At 46.2% G+C, this 24,005-nt stretch overlaps 1 protein-coding gene and 1 long non-coding RNA gene across 2 annotated transcripts; both read right to left on the bottom strand.

Moving 5' to 3' along the window:
* Window positions 1-2,644: 2,644 nt before the first annotated feature.
* On the bottom strand, window positions 2,645-4,102 carry LOC309518231. The gene is made up of 2 exons (XR_014213389.1): window positions 3,789-4,102; window positions 2,645-3,029 (listed from the first exon to the last, which is right to left on the bottom strand). It is a non-coding gene; the product is annotated as an uncharacterized lncRNA (long non-coding RNA).
* A 7,971-nt stretch (window positions 4,103-12,073) lies between these two features.
* On the bottom strand, window positions 12,074-14,368 carry GCNT3 (glucosaminyl (N-acetyl) transferase 3, mucin type). The gene has a single exon (XM_082198103.1). The coding sequence runs from the start codon at window positions 14,176-14,178 to the stop codon at window positions 12,862-12,864; it is 1,317 nt and encodes a 438-aa protein (XP_082054229.1). The 5' UTR covers window positions 14,179-14,368; the 3' UTR covers window positions 12,074-12,861.
* Between the last annotated feature and the right edge of the window lie 9,637 nt (window positions 14,369-24,005).

Genomic DNA, 24,005 nt, shown 5'->3' with positions numbered 1-24,005 from the left:
AAGCACTGACCATAATACTATTAAACTAAATGCATGTAAATGGCCAGCTACCAAGAAAATCCAACATGGTCAACATGGTTAATGAGCAGAGTAGAGAAGTTCTTGGAGACAAGGACGCTTCTTTCAATACATTGACGTCTTGTCTAACTGAAGAGGACAAAAAGGAACACAAAAGTACAAGTGTTAAGCGTGCCTAACCCCAAGTTAGATTGCAGCCTATTTCACTGTGTTTTCTCTAGCTCTGTATTTTTAAGAGCATACTTTTTGATACTATTGTTCAAATACAAGATTACTTTCTTTGATGGCTATCCTGGGAATTCCCATCAGTGGGAGTTTGTACTGGACTTCCTGTCTTTTTATCTTGCAAAATAAACATTGACATTTGAGATTAACTGGTTGTTCTGACATCCCATTCACCAAGTGCGTTCTTCCTGCTTGGCTGACTGTGCTTGCATTGCAACATGCTTGACAGGGAAATCTTAAGAGCTGCTGCGATGAATGGCAGTTTTACATTGCATGAGCTTATGCTGATGCACTTAGGCAATGCAATTTCACTTCATCATCAACACAGAGATGTGACTGCTGTGCTTACTTCTAGGCAGGGAATCCAAGTGAACCAATGCCAAATACTAAGCCTGTATAATCAGTGTTATCATCATCACCCTCCCGCTAATAGCAAGCTCGGGTAGTTGAGTGCCAACACAACTGGAAACCAAATGGAGACATCAGAAACAAGGAGGAAGTATAACCTGCTCAGGGGCATCCTGAGCTTTGCTATGACATCAAAACAACAAAAATCAGTCCAGCAACAGCATGCTCAGTGGTCTCTAGGAGTCATAGGATGCTAGTATCAGTTGGGAATTGGAATCCCAAATAACTGAGGACAGAGTGATTTGACCTGGGATAGGGCATCTGTATAGTAAAAGCTATGGTTTTCCCAGTAGTGATGTATGGAAGTGAAAGCTGGACCATAAAGAAGGCTGATCGCCGAAGAATTGATGCTTTTGAATTGTGGTGCTGGAGGAGACTCTTGAGAGTCCCATGGACTGCAAGAAGATCAAACCTATCCATTCTTAGGGAAATCAGCTCTGAGTGCTCACTGGAAGGTCAGATCGTGAAGCTGAGGCTCCAATACTTTGGTCACCTCATGAGAAGAGCTGACTCCCTGGAAAAGACCCTGATGTTGGGAAAGATGGAGGGCACAAGGAGAATCATAGAATCATAGAGTTGGAATAGACCACAAGGGCCATCGAGTCCAACCCCCTGCCAAGCAGGAAACACCATCAGAGCACTCCTGACATATGGTTGTCAAGCCTCTGCTTAAAGACTTCCAAAGTAGGAGACTCCATCACACTCCTTGGCAGCAAATTCCACTGTCAAACAGCTCTAACTGTCAGGAGTTCTTCCTAATGTTTAGGTGGAATCTTCTTTCTTGTAGTTTGGATCCATTGCTCCGTGTCCGCTTCTCTGGAGCAGCAGAAAACAACCTTTCTCCCTCCTCTATGTGACATCCTTTTATATATTTGAACATGGCTATCATATCACCCCTTAACCTCCTCTTCTGCAGGCTAAACATGCCCAGCTCCCTTAGCCGTTCCTCATAAGGCATCGTTTCCAGGCCTTTGACCATTTTGGTTGCCCTCCTCTGGACACGTTCCAGTTTGTCAGTGTCCTTCTTGAACTGTGGTGCCCAGAACTGGACACAGTACTCCAGGTGAGGTCTGACCAGAGCAGAATACAGTGGCACTATTACTTCCCTTGATCTAGATGCTATACTCCTATTGATGCAGCCCAGAATTGCATTGGCTTTTTTAGCTGCCGCGTCACACTGTTGGCTCATGTCAAGTTTGTGGTCAACCAAGACTCCCAGAGGGGTCCAACAAGGGGACGACAGAGGATGAGATGGTTGGATAGTGTTCTCAAAGCTACTGAGTTTGACCAAACTGCAGGAGGCAGTGGAAGACAGAAGTGCTTGGCGTGCTCTGGTCCATGGGGTCACGAAGAGTCGGACATGACTAAACGACTAAACAACAACGACAAGGGCATCTGTGGCCCTATAGCTGTTGCTGGAGTCTAGTTCACATTGATGCTTTTGAATTATGGTGCTGGAGGAGACTCTTGAGTGTCGCATGGACTGCAAGAAGACCAAACCTATCCATTCTGAAGGAAATCAGCCCTGAGTGCTCACTGGAAGGACAGATCCTGAAGCTGAGGCTCCAATACTTTGGCCACCTCATGAAAAGAGAAGACTCCCTGGAAAAGACCCTGATGTTGGGAAAGATGGAGGGCACAAGGAGAAGAGGACGACAGAGGACGAGATGGTTGGACAGTGTTCTCGAAGTTACCAGCATGAGTTTGACCAAACTGCGGGAGGCAGTGGAAGACAGGAGTGCCTGGCATGCTCTGGTCCATGGGGTCATGAAGAGTTGGACACGACTAAACAACAACAAATTCACATCAGCCCTGGCTGGGGCTGTTGGGAGCTGGAATCAGCAACATCTAGAGAGCCACAGGTTCCCCCTGCCTACCTTACAGGAGGAGGGTGTGGCTGACTGGCTGGAATGCTGAACCTTAAATATCTAATTAACAAAACCTGAATCTCAAACATCTACAGAACTTGAACCTTAAAAACAAGTTCAGGTCATCGGATCAAAATGGGAGTTTAGTTAAGAGAAATTAAATTAATCACAACTGGAATGAATCACAAGCATTATTTTTAGCCCACTTGTCTGGATACATCCACCCTTAAAGTAGGAGTCTTCAGCCTTTTCAAATCCTTTGTTAACACCCAGCCTGCAACAATGGCAACTTCTCTGGAGGAGTACCCATCACACAATGGTAGGCTTTGCAAGTAGAAGGTCCCAGGTTTGTCCCTGGCATCTCCACTCCAGGGGTGCCTCGGCTTTCCCAGGGTTCAGTTTCCTTGGAATGAAGGTAAATGTGGACTGTGGTGTCTAGGATGTATGGCTTTAGTTACACATCATATATACAACCTGAGCACAGTCTGGAGGGGCTCACAGCATTAACACCTGTCAGAGCTGCTTCCAGATCCCAGCTCACAGAGGATCACGCTAGCCAGCTTTCACTTTATAAAAGACTTTATTGAGTTACAGTTTCCATTTCCAAGCCGCAGCGTGCAGCTCTACGTCTTAGAAGCTAGACCGGCGAAGCTCCGTCTGAGTCCCCGCCTCCTGTACACCAACTTAATACTCTAGCCTTACTCCACCTCTTCCGCCTTTCCTTCCTTCCCTGGGTCCCTCTGCCCCCCGTGGTCTCTTCCTTCCTGGACTCTTCTGACGCCGACCCCCCGGACCCTTCTCCCTCTTTGCGGCGGGCTTTAGGACCTGGCTCCCTTTCCGGGCTGCTTACTGTGCCGCCTTCCTGCGATTTGAACTTGGCGCGCGCGCCCAACTTTTCACCTTCCTCTTGACCGTTTCCTCACTCCCCGACGGAGGTGTGGCCAATCCTGACTCAAGCCCTCCCGCCTGTGGTGAGTCGCCGGATCCCGATATCTGGCCCCCTTCCTACTGCGCCCTGTTGGGGAAGCTGGCCCCGATTTCCAATTGCTGCTCTCTGAGCCCCCTCTGGTCCCTTCTTCCTGGGGTGTCTCCCTAAGCCCCCCCCCCTTGCTCTGACCACTGGCGCTCCTTTCTGTGAATCTTCCGACTCACTGGAAAGACTCGGAGATCTTGGGCCGCCGTCATCGCTCATGCTTCCTTCGTATTCCTCCCCCTCGCTTTCTGTTTCCTCCCTTTCCTGTGCCTCAGCTCCTGAACCCCTGGCAACACCCAACAAATCTTGCTTCTTTGTTAGGTGTTCAGAGAAGCCTCAAGCCACAGCTTCTGGGTTCAGCAGAGCAGACATTCCTCTCTGTCTTCCAGCATCAGCCAAACTCTCTCACACACAGTCCTCTTGGCCTTTTGTTCTCCAACCTAGACTGAGCTGGCATCCAGCCAGGGGTGGGGTGGGGAACGGAAATGCCTGCTCCCTTCCTAGAGATCACCACCACTTAGTTGTCACTATGGCAACATAGCTCACTCTTTGAGATGCTGATCAGAGTATTTAAGAGGTCAATCAAGTTCCTTGACAAAGAAACAAGACTGATCAGTTCATCAGGTTTCCTCTTGTAGACTCTACCCTCACAAGCACAGGATCATGTTTGGAAGGGAGCCATGGATATAATTCCAACTGATCCCTCCTATAAGTGGATGGATGGATGGGCAGTTTTCTCTGTGTGTGTGTGCGCGCGCGCGAGTGCGCGTGCGTGCGCGCATGCATGCATGCATCCCATATTTCCATATTCTTTCATTCCTCTCTCCTCTTTCTGTTTTTCTCCTCTCCACCCACCCTGCCCATTTTCATATTTTTCAAAATGGAGAACACCAAATAGGTGGCAAGGCTTCCATGAGCATCCACCTGCAGTGCAGGTGCTGCCCAGCTTCAGACCCCAGCCCACAGGTGTGCCTTGGAGAGAGCCCTGATAAAGCAGCAAGCCAAGGCCAAGGGCTTCTGCTTCATGAGTTAATTAGGCAATTCACTTACATGAATCACAAATTGAAAACTGGGCTCTTACACATTTACTATTAAGTTTGCTAGCAATTTTTGTTTTATTCATAGGACACAGCTGCCACTGCATCTGAATTCTCACAGACAACCAGAAAGGTGACCAACCTGCCCCACGGCTTTACCACTTCAGTTTGCAGATGGGGGAAGACTCCTCCATACACAAATATTTCTGCCCCAAACAAAACTACCGTATTTTTCGCTCGATAACACGCACCCGACCATAACATGCATGTAGTTTTTAGAGGAGGAAAACAAGAAAAAAAATATTCTACACGAAACAGTGGATGTATGATTTTTGTGGTTCATGCTGTGGTCACAGACATGTGATCTGATGGTGAGTTTGGGGTAGCCCAATGCAAAAATCCTGAGGATCCATGTGGATCCATGTTTGTAACCATGTTTTTGCACCACTGGGGCCCTAGGCAAGAGTGGGTGCGTGATTTTTTTGGTGCAAACTGTAACCATGGACATGCTATGTGATATGATGGTGAATTTGGGGTGACCCAGTGCAAAAATCCTGAGGATCCATGTGGATCTGTGCTTTGTAACCACGTTTTAAGTGGGGAGGGAAGGAAAAGCACTCAAGGGGCAAGGAGCACGCCTGGAACAAGCTCTGCTTCTCTCCCTCCTCCCCCCCCCCCTTAGCGAGCTGAAAAACTTTGCTGGAGGGACAGAGAGCCTGCTTGCTTTAAAGGAGCCTACCAGACAGGAGCCGCTTACACGAGTGTAAGCGGCTCCTGTCCGGTAGGCTCCTTTAAAGCAAGCAGGTTCTGCTTCTCTCCCTCCTCCTCACCCCCCCCCCCTTAGCGAGCTGAAAAGAGCCTACTTGCTTTAAAGGAGTCAACCGGACTCAAGGCGGCTTACAGATAAAATAAGAAGAGCTAATTAAAAGAACAAAAATTAAAAACAATTAAACATTAATAGAATTAAAACTGTGTATGTAAAAATTACAATAAAAGCAGCACAGCACCAGCCTTTTCACTAAAAGCAGTCAGTTCCCAAAAGCCTGTTGGAACAAGAAGGTCTTCAGCTGCCAGGGGAAGGACAGCAGAGATGGTAGCCTGTCTAGTTTCTCTAGGGAGGGAGTTCCAAAAACTGGGAGCAGCCACCAAGAAGGCCCTCTCCTGCATCTCTACCAGGCATGCATGTGAATGTGGTGGGAATGAGGGAAGGGCTCCCCTGAAGATCTCATAACCTGGGCAGGTTCTTATGAGGCAATATGGTCTTGGATCTAAGCTTTATAGGTTATATTTTGGAACAAGAAGGAGACAAATTGAAATTGCAGAGTTTGGAAAAATTAAAAAACCAAGTGAGAGATTGGCTTCATTATTATCAGATAATGGAGGCATATAATTTGGATAAGAAAATCGGCTTCCAGGTGGAAAAGTCAAAATTAGAAACAGAACTGTTAGAACCCAAAACCAAGATTTTGTCAAAGATGTATAACTTGCTGTTGAAATGGAATACTCAGGATGAAACGGTGAAATCTGCTATGATTAAATGGGCACAAGATGTTGGACATAATATTATGTTTGCTGACTGGGAACAGTTATGGACCACAGGTATGAGGTTTACGGCATGTAATGCCTTAAGAGAGAATATTATGAAAATAATATACAGGTGGTACATGACCCCAGTCAAGCTTGCAAAAATCTACCATTTGCCCGATAACAAATGTTAGAAATGTAAAGAAACGGAAGGTACATTCTTTCACCTTTGGTGGACGTGCCCAAAGATTAAGGGATTAAGATTAAGATTAAGGGAAATGATATATAATGAACTGAAAAAGGTATTTAAATATACCTTTCTGAAGAAACCAGAGGCCTTCCTCCTGGGCATTGTCGGCCAATTGGTGCCAAAGAAGGACAGAACTTTTTTTTATGTATGCTACAACAGCAGCAAGAATACTCATTGCAAAGTACTGGAAGACACAAGATTTACCCACTCTGGAAGAATGGCAGATGAAGGTGATCGACTACATGGAATTGGCAGAAATGACTGGCAGAATCCGAGACCAGGGAGAAGAGTTGGTGAAAGAAGACTGGAAGAAATTTAAAGACTATTTACAGAAATATTGTAAAATTAATGAATGTTAGAAGGATGTTGGATAGAAACTAAGCGGTTTCCAGCTGTAATGCTTTAGGAGATACGAAAAAAAAGGTTTATAAATGGGTAAAAGCTTAATGGTAAGGATTTGCTGAACCAACAAATTGAAGTAGAATACAAAGAAGGGAGGTATCAGGAGGTCTGGGGAAATAAGCGTAAGGAATATATGTTATGGAAAATTATTTGTTTTTTAACTGTTTTTATGTTGTATTTTGTTTCTTTTTATTTTTTTATTTTTTTCATTGTTATATTTTAAAAACTCTAATAAATATCTTTATAGGTTATAACCAGCACTTTGAATTGCTCTTGGAGACAGGCCAGTAGCAGTGAAGCTGCTATAATGGTTTGGCTAGAGCTCTTTGAGCCAGCGCTCTCTTCCTTTAACCAGTGCTGATGCGTTGCCCCACCAAAGGTTCTCAGATAACGTTGTTTTCTTTTTCACAGTGAGTTCTTGCCCAAGTGACTTTGCTGGGTGGGAAGGTCAAGGGCATTCCTTTACCTGTATTTAACATTATTAATAACTGTTTTGATGCCTGGAGCCATCTGACGATGGGAAGGGAGGGGTTTGCGAGAACCCGGTGTGAGTTGTTATTATTAGTTTCTGCAAAGGGAGTTGTCTCTTGCCGCACTAGGAAACATTAAATCATCCTGCAAGAAAGGGGGGTGAACATCGGTTCAAAACCATAGGGGAAACATTCCTCTAAATATGACTGAAATGAAAGAAACACAGAGTGAGGGCTTTCTGTTCCTATTCTTCACCTACCTCAGTCAGAAAGGTTTCAAAGAAGCAAATTGGAATCTGTGGAACATGGTCTCAGCCACTTCTGGACATAGCTAGATGTGGTTCATTGATCTTGCAACATCAATTCAATGTAATTTTCAGGTGGTTCACAATTTAGCGGAACCACCTGCAACATCGGGGCCCAGTACGGGCCACATGTTCTCCTGCAATGATTTTGCAAAGTTTTTTGCAGATAAAATCGCTCAGATTCGGGAAGAAGTAGACTCCACCGTGGGAGCAGGGCCGGGGCGGGAGAGTGCAAGAGTTCTGTCTGGTCAAGTTGAGTGGGATCAATTCCAATCTGTTGCCTCCGAGGATGTGGACAGGCTGCTTGGACGAGTGAAACCAACCACCTGTCTCCTGGATCCTTGCCCATCCTGGCTAATAAAAGCAAGCCGGGAAGGGCTGGGCGATGGGCTTCGTGGGGTGGTGAATGCTTCCCTCCGTGAGGGGGCCTTCCCAGACCCGCTGAAAGAGGCGGTTATTAAACCGCTTCTTAAAAAACCATCTCTAGATGCGGCCACGATGGCCAACTATCGCCCAGTCTCAAATCTTCCATTCCTGGGCAAGGTGATTGAGCGAGCGGTTGCCGAACAACTCCAGGCACGCCTGGAAGAAGCGGACCATTTGGATCCCTTCCAGTCGGGATTCAGGCCTCATCATGGGACTGAAACTGCCTTGGTCGCACTGGTTGATGATCTCCGGCGGGCTAGGGACAAAGGTGAGAGCTGTTTCCTAGTTCTGCTGGATCTCTCAGCGGCGTTCGATACCATCGACCATAGCATCCTTCTGGACCGTCTTGAGGGGCTGGGAGCTGGGGGCACTGTTATACAGTGGTTCCGCTCCTTCCTCCTGGGCCGTGTTCAGAAAGTGGTGGTGGGGGATGAGTGTTCAGACCCCTGGGCTCTCACTTGTGGGGTGCCTCAGGGCTCTGTCCTCTCCCCCATGCTTTTCAACATCTACATGCGGCCGCTGGGAGAGATCATCAGGAGGTTTGGGCTGGGTGTTCATCAGTATGCGGATGATACCCAGCTCTACCTCTCTTTTAAATCAGAACCAGTGAAGGCGGTGAAGGTCCTGTGTGAGTGTCTGGAGGCGGTTGGAGGATGGATGGCGGCTAACAGATTGAGGTTGAATCCTGACAAGACAGAAGTACTGTTCTTGGGGGACAGAAGGCGGGCAGGTGTGGAGGATTCCCTGGTCCTGAATGGGGTAACTGTGCCCCTGAAGGACCAGGTGCGCAGCCTGGGAGTCATTTTGGACTCACAGCTGTCCATGGAGGCACAGGTCAAATCTGTGTCCAGGGCAGCTGTTTACCAGCTCCATCTGGTACGTAGGCTGAGACCCTATCTGCCTGCGGACTGTCTCGCGAGAGTGGTGCATGCTCTGGTTATCTCCCGCTTGGACTACTGCAATGCACTCTACGTGGGGCTACCTTTGAAGGTGACTCGGAAACTACAACTAATCCAGAATGCGGCAGCTAGACTGGTGACTGGGAGCGGCCGCCGAGACCATATAACACCGGTCTTGAAAGACCTGCATTGGCTCCCAGTACGTTTCCGAGCACAATTCAAAGTGTTGGTGCTGACCTTTAAAGCCCTAAACGGCCTCGGTCCAGTATACCTGAAGGAGCGTCTCCACCCCCATCATTCTGCCCGGACGCTGAGGTCCAGCGCCGAGGGCCTTCTGGCGGTTCCCTCATTGCGAGAAGCAAAGCTACAGGGAACCAGGCAGAGGGCCTTCTCGGTAGTGGCGCCCGCCCTGTGGAACACCCTTCCAGCAGATGTCAAGGCGATAAACAACTACCTGACATTCAGGAGACATCTTAAGGCAGCCCTGTTCAGGGAAGTTTTTAACGTGTGATATTTTATTGTATTTTTGGTTTTTATGGAAGCCGCCCAGAGTGGCTGGGGAGGCCCAGCCAGATGGGCGGGGTATAAATAATAAATTATTATTATTATTATTATTATTATTATTATCAATTCAATGTCATGCAATAGATAGTTGTCCATGGGTGTGACCCACTCCTAGCTAGCCATGCCTGATGATGAAGTTCTCTGCCATACACACATCTTATTAAGAGGATTCAGGTTTCCCATGACATGTTTTGCATACAGGACGCCCCGAGTTCAGTTCCCAACAACTCCAGGTATGGCTGGGGGAAACTCCCAGGTTGCAGTCCTGGAGAGGTGCTGCCAGTTAGTGTCAACTGCAATAAGGTAGATGGACCAGTGTCCTGACTTGGTATAAAGCAACTCCCCTATATTCTAATCAGTCTTCACACATGTGGCCTGATTTTGACTCCAGCATCTCAGGAACACCTCTGTATTTTCCTCCATAGCAAGAGCGCATCCAGCAAATGTTATCCAGATGGATTTTGTCCAATCTTAATTTATTTTACAAAATCAACATAAATGCATATCAGGTAGAGAACTCCATGGTGCTAACCTTCCAAGTGGCAGAAACAAGACAAACGGGGGGTGGGAGGGGGGAGAAGAAATTGGGAAACAAACCAGATTCTTTTGCTACTTATCTCAATTGCACCTCTTTAGATTTGCAGTCTACCAACACATTTGTATATTGCAAACATTTACAATCTTTAACCAACAGAGAAAAATCAAACACATTAAGTAACCTCTGCCTTTCCTGCCTGGTGCCAGAGAGCAGTTAGTTTAGCTTTCTGTAAGCTTTTAAGGCAAAGGGGGAAAGCAAGTGAATGAGTGTGATGAAAAGGGAAGGAACACAAAACAAGCAATGTCTTGTATGCATTTCGCCTTATGACGTAAAAAGCCGACAGAATTTCTGGCCTCGAACCAAATCCTAAATATTTGCACTGACGCACTTGCTTGGAATGCAGATTTGACGCCATGGCTTAGAACCAGGAGCCACCAAAGGGTCGTCTTCTTTTCAGAACTAAACTTTCCTATGTGGCTGCAGAATTGCAGGATGTTTAACCACATCCAGGCCACACTTTGAAACCCATTTCACTCCCATCCCACTTTCACAAAAAGCACACCAGTTGCTTGACAGAAAAGCTTCCCCGAACGCAGAAAATGTGAAGACTTCCGCCCTGGTAAACCACCTTTCTGCACTTCTAGCTCTGTCAGGTGTGCCCTTTGCCCCACTTGTTTAGATTTTATATTCCCTATCAGGGTTCTCACAATAGCTAACTGACTGCAGGTAATCTTCCTTATCTTTATGGCAGTAGAAAGCAGGCCTACAAAGCAAAGAGCAGAAGGCAAACGTAAGTGGGTAAACAGCGGCTGCTTCACTTTACTCTGAATCATTTGTGAGTTGGGCCACCTTGTGATTTACACATGTACACACAAGGTTGATACATAAGGCATAAGCCAATATCACATAACTGGAAAGAACTGTCTATTTACATAGCTGCAAATATGTACAAGGAAGGTAGAAAACACATAATTTCCTGATAATATAGAAGCAGTCCACAAAGGTTAACTGATCTTACTAGATCAATGGTAAAAAAGGTAAAAGGTAAACGACCCCTGGATGGTTAAGTCCAGTCAAAGGCGACTATGGGGTGTGGCGCTCATCTCACTTTCAGGCTGAGAGAGCTGGCATTTGTCCACGGACACCTTTCCGGGTCAGGTGGCTAACGTGCCTAAACCGCTACTGGTGCACGGAGGACCGTGACAAGTGCCAGAGTGCATGGGAACACCATTTACCTTCCTGCTGCAGTGCTACCTATTTATCTACTTGCACTGGCATGCTTTTGAACTGCTAGGTTGGCAGAGGCTAGGACAGAGCAATGGGAGCTCACCCTGTCATGGGGATTTGAACCGCCGACCTTCCGATCAATGGTATGCGATTTGTGGCCCTCCAAATGTCCTTGGATTCCACCTCCTATCAACCTCCAGCCAGCATGGCCAATGGTCATGGAAGATGGGAGTTATTATTCAGCAATAATAATAATAATAATAATAATAATAATAATAATAATAATAATAATCTATGCCACCCATCTGACTGGAATGCCCAGCCATTCTAGGCAAAATCAGGAAGGCCTCAGGTTCCCCACCTCTGGGGAACATAAGACATCTGCTGGATCAGGCCATGAGTTCATCTAGTCCAGAATCCTGTTCTCACAGTGGCTGAGCAGTTGCCTGTGGAACCCTGCAAACCTGCCCAAGAGGCCTCTTCCCTCTTGTGGTTTCCAGCAACCAGTGTGAATTGTAGCCCAAAGCACTGAAGGTTGGGGAAGTCTGAGCTAGGCATTTCTAACACAATCACTAATACCAACAACACCAGATTGATATCAATAGGTAGCAGAAGCATGTTCAGGTTAAGAACGCACCTCCGGAACAAATTAAGTACTTAACCTGAGGTACCACTCTATCTATCTATCTATCTATCTATCTATCTATCTATCTATCTATCTATCTATCATCTATATCTATCTATCTATCTATCTATCTATCTATCTATCTATCATCTATCTATCATTGTCATCATCCTTTTTAGATATGGGAGACTTGTTTTTTTTCTTAGGTCTTTGCTTAGTTAATAGCTAAATATCCAACCACACTGGTGCTTCCTTAAATGTGTTGATGGCTTTTGATGGCTAACTACCAAACATACTTTACTTGCACATGAGCCGAAAAACAAACAAAGTTTAAAAGCTGAGCTGCAAGTAGTGCAGGAGACAGACATCTGAGTTGTTGCAGCTCCAAGAAACAGGTGCTACATCACAATCTAGCAATGCCTGTGAAACTTGGTATATTTCTACAGAAACATATTACAAAACCATTCTAAATCTCAAGGGCTCTCATCTCACCAGGAAACAGGTAGTGTGTGTGGGAAAAACTGCTGTTGAAACTCTACCACTCAAGTTGAGAAAAAATAATCCCCTGGTTTGCTGAGGGAGAAAGTTCAGGTGCAATTTGAAGAAACATTCAAAGCAGATTGAGCCATGAGATGATTTTTAACCCAGTCCTGCTATATTATGCCTATCAGAGCCTTCCCATCATCAGTGCAATCACTACAACCCCCACACATTTTACATACAGGAAAAGGAACACTTGACTAAACAACAATTTGTTCACTTCTTCCTTCATATACACTCATTAAAGAAAAAAAGTAAATGTAACCAAAGCTGTGCAGCAGATTTTTTCTCCAGGCAATGGAGCAGCACAAGGCGGGAGAGTGACTAACAAATCTCCACCACCACCCCACCCCCGTGCAGCTTCCTCCTCCTGGCACCTTCTTTCCTTGACCTATGCAACACTCAAATGGATGTCTCTGAGATCTCAGTGAGGAGATTACTGGCTGCTAGCTAAGTACTTTAGGAATGGGTTGACCATCATGCTAGATAGATCCATGTGCCAGGACCTCAAAACATAAGTTTCTAAATTGTCCTCTTGGTGAGGAACCTTCTAGGCATTCACTCAGAGCTGCTTCCCATAGATTAATTTGTAGCGCAGGTACTCTTCTAAACACTGTAAGGCATAGTCATCAACTCTGGGGTCAAACTTGTTGGCAAACAGGTGGTGCTGGGTGATCATCCAGTGTAGGTCGCCTGCCCCATAGACACACACTGCTCGCCGGTAAGAGCCTGAACAAGGAGGATAAGGGGCCCCCTTACTGATGTCTCCTTCACTGTAGGACCACTTCACCAACCTTGGAATGGCGTTCATGTCCGTCAGGTCAAATTTAGCACTAAAGGGGACTGACCCTGGGACTCCTGGCATCCGGTGCAGAGTGGCCCACAAATGTTCGTCTGGGCTGTAAGTATCTTTGGACCACTCTATCAGTGCTTTTGCCATTGGATCTTCAAAAAGATGTTGAACAAACTCTCTGGTGACCACGATGTATGCGTTCCCAGTGAACATGGGGGAGCTTTGTGGAGGGGGGTTCTTTGCAGTGGAGGTTCTCACCACAGAATTGGTCACGTTGTGCCGGTACTTCCACCGGCCCTTTTTGCTCTCTGACGGTTTCTCTGACTCCATGTTGTTTTTCCCATTCAAAAGCTTTAGAGCATGGACAATCTCTGCGTTGGTTTTGATGGGGAAGTCTGTCCCACAGGTGTTCAGGAGGTATTTCCAATGTACTTTGCTCTGAAGGAGGTCTTCCATGCAGTTCAAATCAGCTTGGACCCTGGACCACGAAGCATACACAACCCGCTCCAGCTTAGATGCCACAAAGACATTCCCAAAGCAGGAGGCAATGGCCCGCACTGCCTCTTGGAAAGGTTCTGGGGCCTTCCTGTCAACGTGGACACAGTACACATTCTGGGGGGCATAGATGGACCTCAACAGTCTCTCAAACATTTCAATCTGATCATGGACCACCATGGAGTAAGCGATGGGGAAATCCTCCTCCTCTTTGCTCAGTGGGAACTCGATATACCTCCGGCTTTCTTTGAAGAGTCCACATTCCTCAGTCATGTTCAGGTACTCTTTCTCTCCCAGGAGATCCCTTCTGTTTTTGAGTTGCAGCCTGCTCAGAATAGCCTTCTCGATCTCTTTGGGGTCCCCTCTGCTGATCCGTGAGCAGCTGATATTTCCCTTGGGAGTGAGTCTCACAGACTGGTAGAGCCTGTCCTTGCAGAACTGAATCCCAGGGTCTGCGATGTCTTTCCCCAAGTGGCTGAAGTCACACTGCCAAGTGGAGTATTTCAGAAGGCCAGTGGCAAACAGCATCAGGCCCCCAAGCGCCAGCAGGCGTGAGATTCGACCCAGGAACTTTCTTTCCAACCAATACATTTTGGGGGGCAGAGAAGGACCCTGATAGTGCAGCCCAAAATCCGTCTTCCAGGCCAGTAAACTCCTGAGCCTACTCAAAGGTTTCTTCTTAGCGTCCACATCACCTTGGCAGCCACAGGTGCTCTAAGCAGCGCTTCCTCAGTCCAGCCTGCCTCATATCTGTGCTGCTGCCAAATGTAACCTGAGAGCTCAGATGAGCTGTCAGGCGTCACCCAGGGAGGGAGGGAAGAGGCTTGTTTCACAGCAAAGTCTTTTCCCCCTGGAGATGTTGCAATCCAGTGCAAAATGAAAAACAGGACGTATGGGAGGTTTAAAAGAGGCTTAACTTTCCATTAGAGCATCAGTGAACTTTAATAAGTTACTTGATTTTCTGGTAGATCTGGGATTCTAAATATTGTCTGTACCAAGAAGAATATAATGTGAAAGGTGGCATTTGTGATTATCGGGATCCAGTGGGGCGGGAGAGAGAGGCGTGGTTCCAATTGTGGAACTGCCGAAAGACTCATCTGGCATCTGCACTGTGTCTTTTCCGTGTCAGGTGATTCATTACATTTTCAAAAATCTCCCCAGACTTTTTAGTTTCAGTTATTTCCAAGATGGGGTGGGAAACATTTCCCAGCCTAAGGGCTGCATTGCCTCATGGACAGTCTTCCAGGGGCCACTTGCCGGGGGGGGGGCAGAGGCAAAAGGGGGGGCAGGTAAGACATTGTCTTACCTGTGTAACATAGACTACATTCCTAACAAAGGGAACGCACACAAACACACAACTCCATTCTCCATCCAGGCAAAGGACAGGTGTGGTTGTGGTTCCAGCCAGGCAAACACACTTGATGAGGGCTGGTGATGGGTGTGGATTGGGGAGATAACTGCCATTTGGGGAGTGGGCTTGGCCTGAGGAGAGGTCCAAAAGCAGGATTCAAAGGCCTGACTTTTGCTTGTTTTCCTCTCCCTCTCCCACACCTGCCCTTTTCCCTTGAGGGAAAACTGCTCCAAAAGTCTTTCTGACTGAAGAGTCTACTGCATACTTTGAATATAAAAATATTTGTATAATATAGTGTATTTGTATAGTTAGTATATTTTTCTCTGCCTTTTCTCAATGCATTTGGACCCCTCATAAGATATCACAACCAAATTTTGCCCGATGGTTTCCTAAGAGCAAGGTTTCATCTAAGTTTGGATACAACTAGGTGCCATTTTGAATTAAAATAGTGGACTGAACCTTTCAAAACTGGGTTGAGTTTAACCTGATTTCAAAACTGCACTGCTTTTTTGTTGTTTGTTTCTTAGAATTCCCAAGAAATGCCAGACACTACCAACCTGTTCTGTTCTGTATGATCTCGCTGAGATCCCTGCATTGCAGGGGGTTGGACTAGATGACTGTTGAAGTCCCTTCCAGCTCTATAGTTCTATGATACTAGTGGGTTACAAATGCTTTGAAAGGATGGATGAATTAAAAGCCAGGCCATGTCCACAGCTGCCAAGTGTCAAAGTGTAACAAAAGAGGCAGCATTTTGTTTTTTTGCTTTATTTTGGCAAAACTTGGAGAGAGGAGGGGAGGTGGTTTACTGAGTAACTAGGAAGTCTTTCATTTTCTTGACAACCCTGTGATCCCTTCACCCCCACCCCCCAATGCAATTCAACTCTCCCTTACTGTGGCTTTTTATTCCTGCGTATTTGCTTCCTCTCTAGTCCATGGTAGTGCAGTCAAAAGGATAGTAAATTATCTGACTAAACATTGCTGACAGATCTTAGCTATGGTAAGGGTTTGATCCCTACCCAAACTATATATTTTAGCAGGGGCTCCCAAACTTATTTGGCCTACTGCCCCCTTTTCAGGAAAAAAATTATTTGCTGTCCCCTGGAAACCTACCTCCTTTAAGCCTCCAGGTATACAGCAGTATATCTTCAATCAATCAATAAAAATAAATAAGTGAAGGGGTGGGATTGGCACAGTAGCCCGCCTGCCATTGGCCAAATAGGCAGACAAGCTGCGATCCACTTTCCGGGCCTGGGTGAAGCCGAAAAGAGTTCACCCAAGCCCAGGAAAACCCTTTGCCTCCAGCACGACTGCTGGATCCAGGAGAGGTGTTGTCGCTGTCCCGCATCGGCACCCAACCTGGTGGTAAGTGTCATTTAGGGACGTGGGTGGCGCTGTGGTCTAAACCACTGAGCCTCTTGGGCTTGCCGATCAGAAGGTCAGTGGTTCAAATCTGTGCAACGGGGTGAGCTCCAGTTGCTCTGTCCCAGTTCCTGCCAACTTAGCGGTTCAAAAGCACACCAGTGCAAGTAGATAAATAGGTACTGCTGCAGCAGGAAGGTAAAGGGTGTTTCCATGTGCTCTCGCTTCCATCACAGTTTTCCATTGCGCCAGAAGCGGTTTAGTTCTGCTGGCCACATGACCTGGAAAGCTGTCTGTGGACAAACACTAGTTCCTTTGGCCTGAAAGCGAGATGAGCGCCACAACCCCAGAGTCTCCTTTGACTGGACTTCATTGTCCAGGGGTCCTTTACCTTTACCTTTTAAATGTCATTACATAACAGATGAAACATGTACAATTTTTCAAAATTCTTTTCTCTTCTCTTCTTTATACTTCCACCACCATCTTATTTTTATTCAACACCCCCAATTGCCCCAGAGGCTACTACTGCCCCCCCTAGATCATTTCAGCACCCCCAGGGGGCAGAATCACCCCTTTTGGATAACACTGTATTGGAAGATAATAATGAGACAATTTTGAGGCAAAAGGCCAGTAGGAATCACAGTGGAACTGCTTTAACTGAACAGAAACTGATTCTACAATCTAAAAAACATTATTAACTTTAGTAAAACCCCAAATCTGCTGTGAGGAGAAATGAAACACCAGAAAAGAATTTTAACTGGAAAAGAAAGAAACAGAGCTTGAATGGAAGCAGTAATTTAAATGCATCTACTTTTGAGTTTGAGATTAATGAAGTTGAGTTTGAGAAAATGATGACCTTGATTGGGTGATCTATGTTGATCTTGTGAGGAAAGGACCACATTACTTCCATCTGTTAGATGATGATGATTCCATAGAAAATTAAGGAGCAGTGTGAAAAGTCACCATAATTAAAATGGAGTCAAAAGGAGAGAGTAGTTTTTGCATCACTTTCATCACTGTTGAAAGGCCTCCTGCTCCTTCTTTCAGCAGTCTTTTCAGGTTTGCTCTTCAGGAAATATTGCTGGCAACAGGCTTTGCCTGCTCTCACCTTCCTGTTGGGTTAAGATGGTCCATGTGGCCAACCTTAAGAACATCGGAAGAACCTGCAGGATCAGGGCAAGGCCCATCTAGCATCCCTGCATCCTATGCTCACAGTGGCCGACCAGAGACCTGTGGGAAATCTGCAAGCAGGACTCAGTACAAGAGCACGCTCTGCTGCTGCAGTTTCCAGAAGTGGCATTCAGAAGCATTGAAGCCCCTGGCTGTGGAGGCAGAGCAGAGCCCCAAAGGCGAAAGGACCCCTGACAGTTCAGTCCAGTCGCGATAACCCTTTCTTTCATGAAATTGCCTAATCCTCTTTTAAAGCCATGCAAGTCGCTTCTTGAAGATGCATACAAGTATGCAGCCACAGATGGGGCCAGTGTGGCGAGGGTAGAATCATAGAATCGTAGAGTTGGAAGGGAACCTAAGGGTCATCTAGTCCAACCCCCTGCAGGGCAGGAATCGCAGCTAAAGAGTCCATGACAGATGGCCATCTAAGTTCTGTTTAAAACCCCCCAAAGAAGGGTAGCACCTCAGAGCCATCCTCTTGCAGATTTAAAGCTATACCTGTGGTGCCCCAGCAGACCTGGCCCTTCCCCTGAGGCATCCACGCAGCCCTGCCCTGTCCCAGCGCCAGGCACGGGCTCTGTAGCTTTGCCCCGCCCCACCAGCTCTGCTCTGCTGCTGTAGTTGCTCACCTACTCTGGGCCAACAGCTGAACTCCAAATAAAATTCCACACAGGGGAACATGAGAAGCCGTGTTTAGTGAGGCGGCTTGTTTCTTCTGTTAATGAATTACCAAATATGTACAAGTGATCAAAATCAGTTTCTTTCCCCGTGTACATTATTTGTTTCTTTTAAAATGCATTCTTTACAACATTAAGTTCCAGCAGGGAACATCTAGCATTGATTAAACACACAAAAAATGATTTGGGGTAGATTAATAAAAGCCCTATTGAGCATTAACAGAATAAGTTAACAGCACCAAAGTACAATTAAGTACTTCTAAAGTAGTACTAAGAAGGACCTCCTCTCCCCATATGAACTGACTCAGACCCTGTGATCATCCTCTGAGGCCCTTCTTCATGCGCCTCCTCCATGAGAGGTCTGGAGGTGGCAGATGAGAACCGGGCCTTTTCTGCAGTGGCTCCTCATTTGTGGAATGCTCTCCCCAGGGAAGCTCGCCTGGCACCTTCACTACATATCTTTAGGCACCAGGCAAAAACTTTCCTTTATATCCAAGCCTTTGGCCTTTAACCATCTGTGGCCTTTTAGAAGTGGGTGGGAATTTTTTTTGCTGTATTTTTCTTTCCTCTTGGTTTGACTGTATCTATGTGGGTTTTATTGTCTGTCTGCCTGTCTGTCTGCCTGTCACTTTGGATTGCCTTGGACAAGATGAAATGACTAACAAAGGTAATAAATAAAATGTTTATGATACATGACAACAAGGGCACTCCAAGAACATAGAAAAGAAGTTGGTTTAGCAAATCTAAAGGCATTGCTCTTTTTTTAACTGCTTCCGCATACTTCAAGGAGTGTCTTCTTCAACACATTCCTGCCCATTCAGTTTGGGGAGGCTTTTGTTGATATCCACTCCTTTCAGGAGGAGTTAAATCTGGGGTTGCTAGCATGGAAACCACAAGTACAATAGCACCCTCTGTGCCTTCCCCTGGCAGCCACAAATCGTCCGAGTCCCTCCCTTCCCCTGGTTGCAAGGTAGTAAAGGAGGTTACCATTTTCTTCCTTGAAAAGGACATAGAACTGAAAGAGGAAGTGGGAAGAAGCCAGCATGGTGTAGTGGTTAAGAGCGGTAGTCTCGCAATCTGGGGGACCGGGTTCGTGTCTCCGCTCCTCCACCTGCAGCTGCTGGGTGACCTTGGGCCAGTCACACTCTCTGAAGTCTCACAGCCCCACTCACCTCACAGAGTGTTTGTTGTGGGGGAGGAAGGGAAAGGAGAATGTGAGACTCCTGAAGGGGAGTGAAAGGCAGGATGTCAAATCCAAACTCTTCTTCTTTCAGCTCTATGTTGGCCACTGCGAGAACCGGTTGCTGGATGAGATAGGCCATTGGCCTGATCCTGCAGGTTCTTCTTATGTTCTCAGAGCCCCTCATCCAGCAGGTCTTGATGTCTTTTCAGCATCAGGCAAAGGCCTTTTTTCTTTAGCTCAGGTGTCTATCCAGCATGCTTTATATCTGGCCTTAGTTCTATTTTTAGGGTTGCCTTCTGCTGGATTTTGCCAACCTATTTTATGGATGCTGCTTCTGTGATTTTTGTGTCAGCGTTATGGTTCATTTTTTCCTTTTGGTGCTCAGGATGGGAGTGCCATTGATTATGTAACCAAAATGGTAGTTTCCATGTGCACAAAGCTCAGTTAGCAAAATTACTACAATGCCTTGCTTTGGTGCCATGAAGGAACCCACAGGGCAAGCCAGGCCAGTTGTCTCAGCACCAAGGAGAGCTCCTAATGAGCCACTTGTTCTGATGCAGGTCAGAAATGAACCAGGCCTTCTGAACCTCTGCATCCAGTTTGCCTTCCTCCTAGGCTCTGCCCTCCTTTGCGAACTAGAGTGTCTTAAAAGACTTGATCCTCTAGACTGAGGGGAATTTAAATTTCTTTTCTCCATGGACTTCCACCTGGAGTGCTCCCTGCACCATTGCACTGGTGAGACACTCCATACCTCAACCCAGGGGTAGGCACCCATGATTATCCTGGCTCTGGTTCCATGGGCCTTGGCACTCTGGGATCTAGTTCAGCCAGCTCCAGCTAGCTAGTGGTCCCCAATCACTGCCATTGAGCCAGGAACCAAGTCTGCCCCCCCTTTTTTTTTTGCTGGTTGAGACTGTAGTTTCTGGCTTGGTGTCCTGGTCACTACTATGCTTCAGGGGGAAAATGTCTTTAGAAATTGGGGTTGTGTGGACTCAAAAGCAGCCTAATGAGGGTTGAGTATGGATCAATGGGCACGGAATCCTGATTGGATGGAATGGAGTGTCCTGGGTGACAGCATGACTGGCTGGCAAACAGCCTGAACAGAAACACTCCACACTGCAACAGTTTGTTGCTGGTCCCATCTGTTGTTAACTTCTTTTATTTTCCTTGTAGAGTTTTATTGCATTTGTTTCAAACTGCATCACACTCTAGGTGTAGTGTACTGAAGTATGGCTTATAAACCACCAAATAAATATATAAAAACCATGTTCCTACCTCCCTCTATTCATTTCCAACAGCAAGTAAAGACGTGGCAGGTTTTTGTCTATGTCCAACTGCACTTAGACTGGTATTTATTGCAGACTATAACTGTGGGTTATTTGCTCTGATGTCTTTATATCCAGCACTATGAGTGCTTCATGATGTTACTGTGCTTTTATGGTTGTGGTACAGTAACTTTGAGGATTATATAGCAGAAACTGACAAAGAAATATCCACCCATACCAGTAAATGACTGGAGGCAGGGCAGTGAGCAGCACTCTGGGGTGAGCTGGGAGCCACAGAACAGAACCATGGGGCAAGCCAAGAGTCAAGACCAAAGAACAACCAAAGGTTGCCAGAAGACCCTGCTGCTCAAAGAATCATACAACTGTAGAATAGGAAAGGACTCCTAGTTCAACCCTTTGCAATGCAGGAATCACGGCTAAAGAATCGTTGACAGGTGGCCCATGTTTAAAAACATCAAATGAAAGAGTCCACCACCTTTCCATGTAGTCCATGCCATTGTTGAACAGCTCCTAATGTTCTTCCTCATGTTTAGTCTGAATCTCCTTTCTTGACCTTTGAATCCATTGATTGGGGTTCTACCAGATGGAGCATGTGGCAGCCTTTCAGATATTTGAAGATGGCTATCCTATCACTTCTCAGTCTTCTCTTCTAGCCGACTCCCTCAACTGCTCCTCATGAGGCTTGCTTTCCAAACCCTTTAGCATCTTGGTCGTCCTCCACTGCATACATTCCAGCTGGAACCCTGGGAGATGGTTATGCAAGATCTCATGGAACCCAGATGGCCCTGCAAGCTCTCACAAGATCTTATGAGAACACCCCAGAGTCTGTGTGCTGAGTGGGCCTTCAAAGCTCTCCACCTTGCTTACTGGGCAAGGCCTGCTCAGTGCACTGGCTCCAGAATCCAAAAGATGTTTTATGTGTGGGTGGTTCCACGGGTTTGAATATATGTGTCTTCGTGGAACTGAACCCCTGCATAAGATGCCACTGTACTGTACAATATGTGCAACTTGGATGCTAGGCTGGGCTTGGTAAGGTTCTTCTAACTTTCATTCTGTTACCACATCAGGATTCCCTTTGCGTGCTGCAGGTGTGCATACAGTCTTCATATGAAGGAAGGAAAGGCATCCTGTTTCCACCAATGTGCCATTTACTAGAAGAATTTGGACACACAGCTGTGTGACTCATGCTATATAAGCAAGGAATAAGTGATTCATTATTGGCACATGGGGTGCGGAGGAGAGTATTTCTTCACTTACTGGGCTTCTTAGATACCCTATCTTAACGAGTACATTATGATCCAACCTGATAAGCCTCCCAGTAACCTCCTCACTGCTATTTTCTACTTCCTGCATGCTCTTGCTTTAGAAATAAGAATCCCCATTTAACCAAACACAAAAGCCCTTTGGTATGAGAGTGCTGTGATCCCAAATACATGGTGAATATTCACACTTCAAGGGTTCACAGCTTTTTGTTTCTTTTTTTTTAATCATCGTTGATTTATTCATCACCTTCCAAACAGGCTCCTCAATGAGACTGACACATAATATTAAAAGCTGTTATAAACAAAACAAACAAACAAACAAACCCAGATGAATTTAAAACAAGACTAAAACAATTCTAAGAAACAGCCACACTCATGGTAAAAAGATCCATTTATCCAGCTTTTTAACTTGTTCTCTAGATCATTGAAGAGTTCCATTAATGCAGGTGTCTTCACCCTTTCCAGGCCCAGGACCCACTTTTCAGCACAAACATGCATTTGGGGAACAATTTATTCTTATCTTGCCAGACATTTGCATGGTGGCTGTGCTCCTGCTGTGAGCCACCTTGCATCAGGCTGAGTCCCAACCCACCAGCTGAAGACCAGTGCCTTCGCAGTCCATTTTTATCCATGGCTCCTTGGGCCAGTGAGCCAGATCAGCTCTGACTGGTGAGTGTGGCTACTCACTTCTCAATCCCTTGAAAAGTGATCGACACCTGTCAAAGTTCAAAGGAGGCTGCTGTGACCACCAATCAGCTGATCAAGTAGTCCAATAAAGTCCATTTGGAGGAAGCAGCTTCAAAGTGGACTGAAAAGCAGCCCCACCTTGGCTTGCGTTGCAACTTCTCACAGTCCACAGCTTTCACTCCTACCAGCCAGCCACACGTCTCTGGCTCCCTGGCACCCTTGGGTGGCTTTCTAAACATGGATCCTCATTGTTCATTGTCATCATGGTCCTAAATAATAAATACTCCAATTAATCCTGGCTGTATGTGCAGGTTTGGTAGTGCAAAAAGGTGTGCCAGCTTCCCACGGAGATCTGTGTCTGCTAGGCAGTTCCTGGAACCTCAGCAGGTAACGGCTCGCTACCACCACCACCCGCCCCACCCATTCCTTCTCAGAAGCTAGCCTGGTACAACTATGGGATTAATAACAAGGGGATGGGAAGGGAGGTGGTGAATTGGGCATCCATTAGCTGCAGTTACCGTAGTTCAGAATGCCGCAGCACAATTGCTGGCAGGAGGAAGACCTTGTCAGCATGTGACACCTGTGCTTAGAGATCTGCAATGGTTGCTGATTTGCTGCTGGGCCAAGTTGACTGTGTTACTATTAGCATATGAAGCCCTGAACAATTTGGGATCAGATTATCTGACAGTTCATTTTACCCTGTATGGGCCTACTCAACAGCCTAGACTGGTGAAATTGGCAGTATTACAGACGCCACATTCTGCACATGTAAGAATTTGATCTTTTAGTGTGGCAGCACCAACACTCTGGTACTCCCTGCCTATTGGTACTAAGCAGGTGCATGGAGTTAGGCAAAGTGTGCCTCAAAATGCATATGTAACATACATATTAGTTACAGATAGGTAGCCGTGTTGGTCTGCCATAGTCAAAATAAAAAAATTCCTTCCAGTAGCACCTTAAAGACCAACTAAGTTAGTTCTTGGTATGAGCTTTCGTGTGCATGCACACTTCTTCAGATACACAGGTACATATTAGTGTTAGGCAGAATTGCATACCAAAAATTGCATACGAAAATGTGTATATTGGGAGAATTTTGTACGAGATGTTTCACAAACTATACTCTAGTAAACTCTAGTAAACTATACTCTAGTAAAGTTATACTCTAGTAAACTCTAGTAAACTATACTCTAGTAAAGGGACCCCTGACCATTAGGTCCAGTCGTGGCCGACTCTGGGGTTGCAGTGCTCATCTCGCTTTACTGGCTGAGGGAGCCGGCGTACAGCTTCCGGGTCATGTGGCCAGCATGACTAAGCCGCTTCTGGCGAACCAGAGCAGTGCACGGAAACGCCTTTTACCTTCCCGCCGGAGCGTTACCTATTTATCTACTTGCACTTTGACGTGCTTTCGAACTGCTAGGTTGGCAGGAGAACACTTTGGTACTC

The sequence above is a fragment of the Podarcis vaucheri genome, assembly GCF_965113315.1.
Source record: "Podarcis vaucheri genome assembly, chromosome: 14".
Taxonomy (NCBI): domain Eukaryota; kingdom Metazoa; phylum Chordata; class Lepidosauria; order Squamata; family Lacertidae; genus Podarcis; species Podarcis vaucheri.
The sequence above is the reverse complement of the archived record's forward strand: the minus strand, read 5'-3'. Positions and strand labels throughout refer to the sequence as shown.